Below are 11,866 nucleotides of genomic sequence, written 5' to 3' on the forward strand. Positions count from 1 at the left end.
ATTGTTAGGCTATCGCGGACATCAATGGCTTTTATCAAGGCTGAACTGAATTGCAAATTGATATCACCATGTACATGACCTTGTGTAAATAGCCATATCTAAAAATAATAAATATAAACTCACGTAAAAAGGGTTCAACCTTGCGAGGTACCAAGGCTGGAGGGTAACACCCATGTTTTTCTAAACTATCTGGCCTCAGTACGAGTGATTCAACATTTATTTATGCGACCACCGTCAATGACCCTTATCAAGAGGCTGGCGAGACCTTGCTTATGAGTGGAGTCGTGCTTCACGCGCTGCATGGCTGAGCTCTCCTCTCGTTTCCTCTTTACGGGAGGATATCCACGACAAAGACCCAACGACAAGACTGACAGCACACGTCTGTGTCTCTGCTACTGTGCACATGAACACCTCCACTGCTTCCTTCAGTAGGAGTTTACTGGAGGCCTTGGCTGAGAACTCGTAGACGGCAGGAAGTTGTGGGGTTTCCTCTTGAGGTTTGCAGAACATGTGCCGCCAAGAGGAGACAAGATGTTCGGTGATATCAGCCACAACTCACGAAGAACAGGGTGCCACGGTTATAAGCCTACACTGAAAAAGTGAGTCAAATGGCTGAGTGGTTAAGGAATTGGTCTATTAATCAGAAGGTTGCCGGTTCAATTCCCGGCCATGCAAAATAACGTTGTGTCCTTGGGCAAGGCACTTCACCCTACTTGCCTCCCTGTACTTACTGTAAGTCGCTCTGGATAAGTGTCTGCTAAATGTAAATGTAAGAGAAAGAGAGGGAGAGCTGGGAGACAGTCTCCTCCAGCCACCGCAAGACCCAAAGATCCCTCTTCACAGAGCGAGGCTAGGAATCTGGATGGAATCTCAGACAGCATGACTCAGCACCTGACTAGAAGACAGCGACGATCCTCAGGCTTTATACAACTCAATCCAACCGGTGTTCCACATGAATTCAACCTGTTCACCTGGTTAGACCTCACTGACCTGATGATGAATGGCAAGGGATGGGTCATGAGCCTGGTCCCTGACTGACACTATAGGAACTGTGCCCAAAACCATTTTGTTTGAGTCAGTCTATGAAACCCATTCATGCACCCCCTCATTAATAAGTAACTGCGACAAGGTAAGGCTCCACCCATGGAAAATGAGAATCCCTTCCTGAAACAAGCTCTGTGGTGTCAACACATTGCAGTTCTTACTGTGTAAGCACAAGATAGCGGCAGAACGAAGGTTGTCTTGTTGTCAAACCTAAGGTGCTCCCTCTCACATTGGATCCAATTAGTGATTTTTTAACAAAGTATGTTTTAACAGCAGGTGATTGCTTCACCCTGAAACATATTTACATATCGTGTCATTTCAATTAGAAGCTGTGTATTAGTCATGGCCAGACACTTAACTACAGAGGAGATTAAGGGAACTTCCATCAGTAATGAGGGTTGGGCCTCGGCTACATCAAAAGGCACATCATAGGGAGTCAGATGGTTGAGCGGTAAGGAAATCGGAGTATTAATAAGAAGGTTGCTGGTTCGATTCCCAGCCGCACCGATGACGTTGTGTCCTAGAACAAGGCACTTCAACCCACTTGCCTCCCTGCACTTACTGTAAGTCGCTCTGAATAAGAGTGTCTGCTAAATGTAAATGTAAAAGGCCCTGCTGCACGACCTCTCAAACCCACCTGCCCTGAAGTGGACGGAAGTCTCTTTTCAAACAGAATGAAACAGGCTGTGTATGGAGACCCAGTGGAACGGCGGGCCTTGTCTGCTCTTTGTATTCAACAAGGGGAGACGTTCTCTCTGGCAGCCGGGGAGAACAGCACAGGGGGGGGGGGGAGGATGGTACCGTGGCGCAGAACCAACATTATCACACAGCATCCCACGTACGGCAGGCAGGCAGGCACCATGTGACTAACCCACGAGCTCGGCCCGGCCTCCACCACTCAGGGAGATAATTAGCACCGACGGCGGGTGAGCACGACGCGTCTACCCGGCGGCGCTCAGGTCGGTGAGGTGTCAGCCATGATAGCAGCTGCGACGACGCCGAAGCGAGGAGCCTGGCCTGCAATTAGCATGCAAACGAATGGCATCCACCGACCCGTGAAAAGAAATCCAGAGCACTTCCATTAGGAGTGTAGTGATAAACACTTCATGATGGAAAAATGAATTATGAGGCGATGGGTGGGAGTCCATATGAGTTTGAATGCTGAACCTGAGCCCTAGTGGCGATCCTTGCACATTTAGCACCCCGGGCAAGGGACAAGGTTTACCCCCCCCCCCCCCCCCTTTATTTTGATGCACTTGGGAAATTGCCGCCTCCCTCTGCATGCTGCCCAGGGCGGCTGGCCGGTTTGCCCGGGCCTAAAATCACTACTGCCTGCCCGCACACACGGACGGACGGACGCAGCTGCACAAACGAAAGACAGCGTAGTAAGACAGGCATATTGGCTTTAAATTGAGGATCTCTGTCTGTAGCATGATAACAGTGTAGGGAAGAACAGGAATGCTCTGTGGTGGCAAACAAGGCTACAACTTAATCCCATCAGACATGCTGTTCGGTTCTTTTATATAACAGGCCCGAGAACAAAAAACTGAAAGAATATAACCTACCCTTGAGCAGAATAACACACATCTAAAAGACATCTCATCGTCACATGAGATTGTCATCGGCATAAGTCAGGTTGCCTACAGCTAGAGATTAGAAAAGTGTGTTTTTTCTTCACTAAAGCAAATTGCATGCCCTCCTCAGACGAGGTTGACAAAATGTGACAAAATGTTGCTGGATGAGTGAAAGCATGTCATCGAGAGACCGTGAAGCGGTAAAGGGAGGGAAAGGGAGAGCCACGGCCCCTCAACGCCTTGACTGCAGAAAGCGAGAGGTCACATATTTTCATGCAGCCGAAAGCGGGCATAGCGAGATGTGCTCGTTGGTAACCCCAGGGTAACACTATTTTGAAACATCTGTTGTGTTCTGAATGGTCAGACGCATCCATACAGGCCCAATATTTCAGCCTTTCTCAATTTTTGCGTCCGTATTTCCCAGAGTTTACATCCGCGGCCATTTCGAAAAAAAAGTCAAACGCACTCGTGATTGCATTGAAACGCACGGCACAGGCCGTAAAAAGATGGAAAACGGTGTGAACAAGGACTTGTCAAGTTGGCATCTTCTAGGCTGAAACAGATAAATGTCTGCCTTCCCACATGGCCCTGGTAGAACTCTCCCCGGTTGGCACCGGGCTTGCATCACTGCTTATGGTCTTCTTTAGGGCTGACATGCATACAGACTACTGATAAGGACGACATTGGGAAAAAAATAAGTTGACGTTGTCAAAGCAGCAAACACATTGAAGAAACATAACTAACATTTCATTACTCTTCCCTGTAAGAAGAGAAGTTGATGGGCTATGGTGGGTGGGGGTGAGGGCTTTGATGTCGCTTTCAAGACTAACAAAGCTCTCTAGGTTTAAATTTGTCTCCCTTTATTGACAAGACCAATCCTGGCAGCGTGTGCAACTTCTGCATGCAGTGTGAATGTGTGCAAGTAAAAGGAGGTGTGTGTGTGTTGGGGGAGCTGGGGAGGGTGGTAGCCTAGCGGACGTCCTTAACACAACTTTAGCATTCAGTTCCCGTCGTGAAATAAATAAATACCTGCAACCTTGTGCCGTACTGACTGCACAGTGCCACCTCAAATTGAAGCCTTTAACATGAGATGACTTCCCAGTGGAACCCTGCTGAGAAGGTTGTGTGAGAGTGTGTGTGCATGAGTATGTGTCAGAGTGTGTGTGTCACTGTCCTTGCTCTGGTGACCTCTGCATACGGTCCCCTGTGAGGGCTGTTGATGAGGTCATAGCCACAGAGGGTCAACAAGTCTTGCCTGTTTACCATAAACAGGACAAGGGGGAAACTCAAACTTCCTTCACCAATATCTCGTCTCAAGGCTTTCGCCTTCACAGCCTGGTGGGTTCCAGCTTAAAGCAAAACACCTTGACTCAGGGTCAAGTGTAACACACTCCCACATAGACACATTCATTTTCCCATCCAAATCCTTTCTCTGTATGTGGCCAACACAAAACGCACACATACACATCCTTACTCCGCGAATGAATAAACATACACACACACACATCCTCACTGTGTATAGCTGACCTCACAGCGTGTAGCCTTATCAGTAGGACTGCAACAGCCCTATTCTCTCTGTGTCCAAGGGCCAGGCCAGGGTTACTTTCAGTCACTACGGGCTCACCAATACTGGTAGCCTGGTTTAAAAAGCAAGCAATGGTTAAAGTCTCCCATGCTGGCTATCATTCCTGCGAGTGATTCTGGGTCAGGGTTCAGAGCTGGGGATGTTGTTCTGTGAGGGTACCCCGGGGTTAGGAGCGCTGCCGTGTTCTGATCTGCGTCCTCTAAACGCGACCGGTGGCATTCCACTACGCCTCCTTTGTTTATGGAGGAAACAAAGGGAGCCGAGGAACTGGATTGTTTATCTCAGTCTTCACTAGCCAGGATCAGACCAGGACTGGAGGGTAAGAGCTGACGCAAGAGTTAACAACTAACTAGCGGACGCAATATTAGCAGTCAGTGTTAATTATAGAATTTTACTAAGATTTTAAGATACCATCTTCCACAAAAATACACACTGGCAGATAACATAACCAAGGGGATGCTTAGCAGAAGGATGGCTTAGACAAAATAATCAGCTTGTTTGTTAGCTGTCCAACATCCCTTTTAAGCGAGCAGGGAGTTGGGCCAGCAGTATCTTCTGAGCTATCTGACTATCTGTTCTGTATGTCATCCTACCGAGACAGAAAGACCAGGCTGACAGACAGACACACACACCTCCCCACCCTCTACTGACTCAATAAAAGATACACAGCAATGTAGATGGTAAAAGATAAACAGACTTCCAGTTAATGGCCACCTAAAAACCAGTTTTGGCCAACTGCATGCTGCCTCAACACAAAGTCAACACTCTCTCTCACACACACACACACACACTCACATACAGTTCATGTCAGCCTCATATTCGGTAAGAGGGGGTTGTCAAACAGCCAGGGATGGGAGGTGCTAGTCTTTGTGTGACAGTCTGTTTGCATACAGATTCAAATGGGAATAAAATATATAAATAAATAAAAACTGACTGGGATAATGAGCAGTCAGTTGTGGCGCTCAAGATAACAATCTTAACATAGTGCCTTGAAATCTCTTCGGTGAGAGAGAAAAAAGAAAAAAGAGAGGGAAAAAAAGAGACATGAGAGGTAGATTAGAAAAAGGCTGATGTGTAACACATAATAGGAGAGAGAGTGAAATAGGATTTCATTCATGTGTCAGATTAAAGGCTCCTTTGTTACCGTAAGAGAGAAGCTGATGGTGTCTGGACAGAGTTGTGGCCCTCGCCTTCAGTTGCTGTGGATGATGGAAGGGCAAGATCTCTACTGTACATCTGAGTGTATGTGTGTATAAAAGAGAGTGAGTGTGTTCTTAATTCTGTGTGTATGCACTCACAAGTGTCTCTGCATCTTTGATCTTGTGTATTGTGCCCATTTGTATGAATGTGCATCTGCTTGTGTGTGTGTGCCAAACTCTCCATCCACTAAAATTACTTTGAAGGAGGACCGTTGTCACCAATATCTGTAGATCAGGCAACAAAGCAGGTGGCGTGAAGCCAACCAGAACGCTGTTTGATCCCCCAAGACAACAGGGGGAAAAGGAGGCGGACAAGCAGGAAAGAAAGGTGAATTGTTCTTCTACGAGGCTTTTAGAGACCCTGGCATTTTGAGAAGCAAGTGTGGGACACTATTGTGTGGATTCCCTTCACCTGTCTGCCAAGTCCACCTGTCTGTCCACCTGTCTGTCTGTCCACCTGTCTGTCTGTCCACCTGTCAGTCCACCTGTCAGTCCACCTGTCTGTCTGTCCACCTGTCTGTCTGTCCACCTGTCTGTCTGTCCACCTGTGTCTGTCCACCTGTTAGTCTGTCTGTCTGTCCACCTGTCTGTCTGTCCACCTGTCTGTCTGTCTGTCCACCTGTCAGTCTGTCTGTCTGTCCACCTGTGTCTGTCCACCTGTTAGTCTGTCTATCTGTCCACCTGCCTGTCTGTCTGTCCACCAGTCTGTCTGTCCACCTGTCCGTCCGTCCGTACGTACGTCCGTCCACCTGTCTGTCTGTCTGTCCGCCTATCCTCATGCTTTTCAGGGGAAACTTTAGACGAGGAGTATGGTGTGAAAAATTGATGAGGCCTGCCCGAGGGACACAAGGGAAAACTTGAGGGACTGAAGTAAGAAAGCTTGAATTATGTACTGAAGTACAATGTTACTGCATCGGAATTTTTTTTAATTTTTTTTTTATCACCCAAACTAATTTTTGGCACAGAAAAGACCTGTACTCCAAATGGACGGTGTCAACTTCACTGCCTCTGAGAGAGAGGACGACCCTCTGGTAAACTCGTTCACCTGTTCGCACGGTTGCCACAGTAACCGCCACAGTGAGTCTATGAGGCCTGGTCCAGACAGCCGTCGACCTTGCCTCCGGGTAAAAAAAACCCAGGTTACATTCCAAACGTCTAAATCCCCCATCTCTGGTGTCGCTTTTGCTGCCTTAGACCCATATGGGCTAAACACAAGTCAATGGTTTACAGAGCTGGGAACTGCTCACTGGAGTCTTTCACTGGCAACTTCAATGGGTTGTAGTAGCCCCTTGGGTTCATCTCAAACCATTAGAGCAACAATGATTTCCACAATATTTCCTACAAACATGTTCCTACAAACATGACATGCTACCCTGGTCAGAGATAATGCACCACCCACTAAGACAATGTGACAAAGCCTTTGTCTATAATCCAGCTTCACAAACCTCTATCCCAAAGCAGACACTTTGCATGATTATCAACTGTACTGGGCTCTATTATTCACACCATTGAATAGTACCCAAGCTTACTACATGCTCGCCCAACCGGTGTTCCATAACCTGATATTCTTTTGAAAAACACTGGTTGGAAGAGCATCTTTTTGTCCACACAATCAAACCGTGTGTGTGTACGTCTGTGTGCGTGTGCTTAAGTCGTCAGCTGAGTAGACTACAAATGAGCTACAGATGCAGGTGATGAATCAGATTATTGCCCAACTGGAGTGAGAGATATATGAAGGGGGGAGAGAGAGAGAGAGAGAGAGAGAGAGAGAGAGAGAGAGAGAGAGAGAGAGAGAGAGAGAGAGAGAGAGAGAGAGAGAGAGAGAGAGAGAGAGAGAGAGAGAGAGAGAGAGAGAGAGAGAGAGAGAGAGAGAGAGAGAGAGAGAGAGAGAGAGAGAGAGAGAGAGAGAGAGAGAGAGAGAGAGAGAGAGAGAGAGAGAGAGAGAGAGAGAGAGAGAGAGAGAGAGAGAGAGAGAGAGAGAGAGAGAGAGAGAGAGAGAGAGAGAGAGAGAGAGAGAGAGAGAGAGAGAGAGAGAGAGAGAGAGAGAGAGAGAGAGAGAGAGAGAGAGAGAGAGAGAGAGAGAGAGAGAGAGAGAGGGGGACAGACAGACAGACAGAGAGACGGACAGACAGACAGACAGAGAGACGGACAGACAGACAGACAGAGAGACGGACAGACAGACAGACATGGTGGAAACGGACTATTAACTATTAAATGCAAAGTGTAATCGCAACAAAAAAGAACTCAGATGCCATTGGCCACACCAATCAGACCTCGTGACAGAGAAGGACGAGCACACTCAGATGTACTGAGCTCCCAGGGACCCAGACACACTGAGCTCTCCAAAACACTTCAGCCTTCATTGTCTCATGTTAATTTCTGTGAAACCGCTACACTAAAAGACTCGACTGGCATTTGCTTAGTCAGATGTCATAATGAATCACTTTCACATAATGAACATGCTGCAGGATCATTTTTAGCTCAAATGATCCGAAAAATGCTACCTTTTGCAGTGAGTGACAGCACACTGATATCACTGAACCAGAGACAAGAGGGGTGAATCCTTCGTATGTCACAAATGCTCATCTTCAAGTCCCTATCTTTGGCTTGACATTTGAGACGGCATTTTAAATGCTAGGGCCTTGTTATGTCAACCTCTTTTGCAGTTTTCTAACGGCGCTTTGGCAAGAAGTGATTGGGGCCTGTTGCCTTGAGCGAGGTAGCCGAATGGTCAGTTGACCCAGACTAAACCCACCCCCACCCCACACACACACACGAGATATTGGAAGAGACATGGGGGGGCAAATGTTCTTTTCTGGGTATCTGACGACCACTCTCTCTCCCTTTTTGTCTGATGTCAGACTTCATTATGTTACCACAGTGACAAAGCAGTTTTGCAGGTTTGTCCTCTCCCCTTTCATTCCCTTACCTTCTCATTCCACTACCTGGGCTCACTTCGGGTGAGCGTACTATCCACTTACTTCCTTGTTATATTTCATTCATTCAGTGGCCTGCTCCTCAATGTCCTTCCAACCAGCCAGCAGACAATCAATGAGACAGACAGAGCTTAACCAGAGACCTTGTGAAAAAGTTGCTAAGCGATTTACAAAAATAAAAAACCTTGATAGATCCAATGTATTGCATTTGGCCAGCATTTTCACTGAAAAGCACTTCAGTCAGTAGGTTATTGCTGATCCAGGTATTTTAAGATGTTTGGAATTACAAGAGAATTAGTTTAGGCTACATATTTTGCGGCATATTCACATTAAATATAGCTTTGTCATCATTAAAAGTCAGTTAATAAGTCAATTCACTTTTTTTAGTGTAGCCTAAAGTACATTTATCTAAGATGATCTAAACTAGTTGTGCAATATATTCCACCACAACAAATTTTTTTACTGGTTAGGTAAAGCAGTTTGCCAGTCGGTCTGCTAATTTGTCATACATAGGCTAAATTAGGCCATTAAGAAACAACCAACACCATATTTTACACGCCATTGCGTATTTGTAAACGTGTGTCCTATCCTCATGTTGCTAACCTGACACAAATTGTTTAACACATAGCATATCCCATTATATTGGCCTCTGTATCCATGTTAACATCTCACTCACAAATCCAGGTTGGTTGGCACAAACGTAACATGATCATTTGCATACTTGCCATGGCCTATTCTGAGAGTCTGTAATCAGCTTACCAGGTTGAAGACGGTCTCCACTATGTCACGGTTCGAAACTTCCCCAACTTCTACCAACCCAGCAAGCACGGCGAATTTCATCCTTATTCCCCTGATAGGAATCCCTGGGTTAAGCGCCATAGATTGTCCTTTTTCGTCCTGGCCCCCATTTCCTTGCTGACCAGCACCCGATGTCACTTTGCTAGCCATTGCTAAATGAAAGACAGGGCAGGTGGCGTTCACAGGTAAGGCACCTGTTCACCCTCAAAGGCAGTGGTGCAAGAGTCGCTAGAATATTGTATTCCCTGGTCAGTTACGTAGACAGTATGGGGTTAAACAGGAAATATATTTCCCTCCCCATCCAAACAGTTTTTCAAAAATGCCTTCAACTCAACAAAAGATGAGTATTATCTCGAAATAGGACGAGAGCAGACTATCCAGTCGATGACACCACGACATTGGAGTTGTCACTGCGTTTCCAAGTAGAAGTAGGCTCTCCTCTGTCGGAAACTTGATAGGGGACGAATGGAATAATGCAGCAAAAAAAGACCAAGCCAAAATGGTGCGGACTAGCTTGATAATATCCGTTGCCAAGCCTGGTCGCTTAGGTCTTGCCCTTCTTCCCTTCAGTCAAAATGTAAGCGAGGGAACTGCGACTTTCATTTCTTCGGTAAAGGCTACGGTAATGGAACTATTGTCAATGGCTTGACAGGTAGCTCACTGTCAGGAGCAAAACTCCAAAACGAGGGTCAAGTCCAAGAACAGCTCCGGTGGTTCTCCACAAAAGACAGCAGTCCACTCGGCGTTTCCACCGAAACACCAAGAATGAACTAAAATTCAGTGTTAACCCACTTATAGCGTATTCTCTTCCTGATTTACCCCCTGCTACAGCTCGTCCGCGCCATGACAGTACTGTATTATCCCTCGAGCTGGTAGAGCATGCGCAGTACAAACCCTTACATTCGCCGGGTTTGCTCAGGTGTAGTTCAGGTGGATATCGCTTGTGAATTCGGTGGAAAGGTTTCGCTGAGAGATCATAGGCTATAGCCGTAGTTGGTCGTCGCAAATATTGACATACAAACCAGAAATGTTTTCTTATGTTCCAGACAGTTGCTATCTCTCAAGTGGATAAATAGAGGCATATTTAAATACATCTTAGAAAATGTAGGTTGGTTTCTATTCATTCACGAGTGCCAATTAATGCTATACAAAATGTATGCTTTAAATGTGTATAAAATATGGTGTAAAATAAATTGATTTAAATTGTAAACCGTCCATCGTCCTTTGATACTGAGGCCACCGAAAAACTAACATGACATGCTTTGCCTAGATCTTCAAGTCAGTGATTGGTGACCTAATGTTTGTGAAACTAATATTATCTTTGATAGCCTATTCGTAAGCAACAATCCATTCACAGAAATAAGGAAGAACTAAGAAGCACATGACCATCAGGGAACGTTTTTGTATTCAAAACCTCTTGTCTCTTGTCGTTTCTTCGCTGGCTCTGAAAGTAGGTGACTCCTTGGCACAGCAGAATGGCTCCAAATGTTGTTGCCAAGAGGGAGTCAGTGAGTGAGCGTCACTTTTCTGTTGACCTCACAAGCCATCCCAGAGGAGTCTGGGAGTCAGGGCACACAGCCCCATAGGCACCAGCAGAGAAAAGTAATGGCTTGTTTCTGTAGCAATGGCCTGTTACTAAGATTAGTTGCTTGAGGAAAACTTACGGTTCAAAACAGGTTTCTGCCCATTAGTTCAAGAATGGAACCTCATTGAAACTAAATGAAAGTACATTGTAGAATAATGATGTGACTTGTCATAGCCTACGGGTAATGAAACAGCAAACTTAACTGCCATTTATATTTTTTAGAGCTGTTGGCTCCGTTTTGTTATTTTGCCCTCTATCAAAAGTAATGTCTTAATATGATGGTCATCACATTCTATGTGCTCATCAACTAAGGGAAATTAGCTCATAGGATGTTGGTTTGTTATTTTTTTAAAGATAAGTGGAACAAGATAAACAAACTCAAATGGGGCCTGTGTTCACCCCCCCCCCCTTTCTCCACAGGCCATATTTGATCAGAGAGTTTAAGCCGAGTGAAGAGTGTTATGTTAGGCTGACACAAGGGATTTATAAGACTCCTGAGACTAGATTCATCCCTATGATGATGCCTCTCTGAGAAGTACACTGCCTTTTCCAGCTTCAGTCTAGGTCTAGAAAACGTATATAGGCCACAGGGGCAAATGAGACATTTTTGCAATTCTGCATCTATTTAGAACAAGATGTTCTTATAGATTATATGTGGAGGGAAAACATATTTAAGAGTAAATTGTTTTACTGGCAGTGTATATAAATGAGTATAGGAAAAAGTCAAATATGGCAATTTTAGGACAGTAAGTAAAAGTAGGAGGTACATTTTACTGGGTTAAAGATAGTGTTTCACTACATTATCTAATTTTTAAAATGTAGTTTGAGGAGTTTTATAATGCCTTTTAATGAAGGAGAATAATCCATCTGAAAAAATGTAATTAAAAGTTTTGTTTCTGGTTACCCTTTTCTTGGTGTTTAAAGTCAGACTAACCTCAAACAATCATATGCTGCAGGTTATGTAGCGTACAGCTTCAGCGGTCACATCTTATGTCTCAAAAACTGTCTGTCTTTGTTACCTTGTAAACCAGGCCAAATGTAAGGGAGAGACCATAAACACCTGCATGGAATTACTGCTACCAGTTTGGATGACAGGTTTGTACCGTAAAGATGCAAGTAGGCAATAAACCATCTTGGATGTTTTG

The 11,866-nt window shown here is 45.3% G+C and overlaps 1 protein-coding gene across 9 annotated transcripts in view; it reads right to left on the reverse strand.

Moving 5' to 3' along the window:
• lrba (LPS-responsive vesicle trafficking, beach and anchor containing) overlaps positions 1–9,988 on the reverse strand; it is a 181,535-nt gene extending 171,547 nt beyond the window's left edge. For all 9 annotated transcript variants that reach the window (XM_084686479.1, XM_084686486.1, XM_084686485.1 and 6 more), the window contains exon 1: positions 9,098–9,988. In XM_084686479.1, the coding sequence (XP_084542605.1) occupies positions 9,098–9,286 (189 nt within the window). In that variant the 5' untranslated portion in view covers positions 9,287–9,988. The remainder of the gene's footprint in view (positions 1–9,097) is intronic.
• Positions 9,989–11,866: the final 1,878 nt, after the last annotated feature.

This window comes from Hypomesus nipponensis, chromosome 22, assembly GCF_054491055.1.
Source record: "Hypomesus nipponensis isolate SF chromosome 22, ASM5449105v1, whole genome shotgun sequence".
Lineage (NCBI taxonomy): Eukaryota > Metazoa > Chordata > Actinopteri > Osmeriformes > Osmeridae > Hypomesus > Hypomesus nipponensis.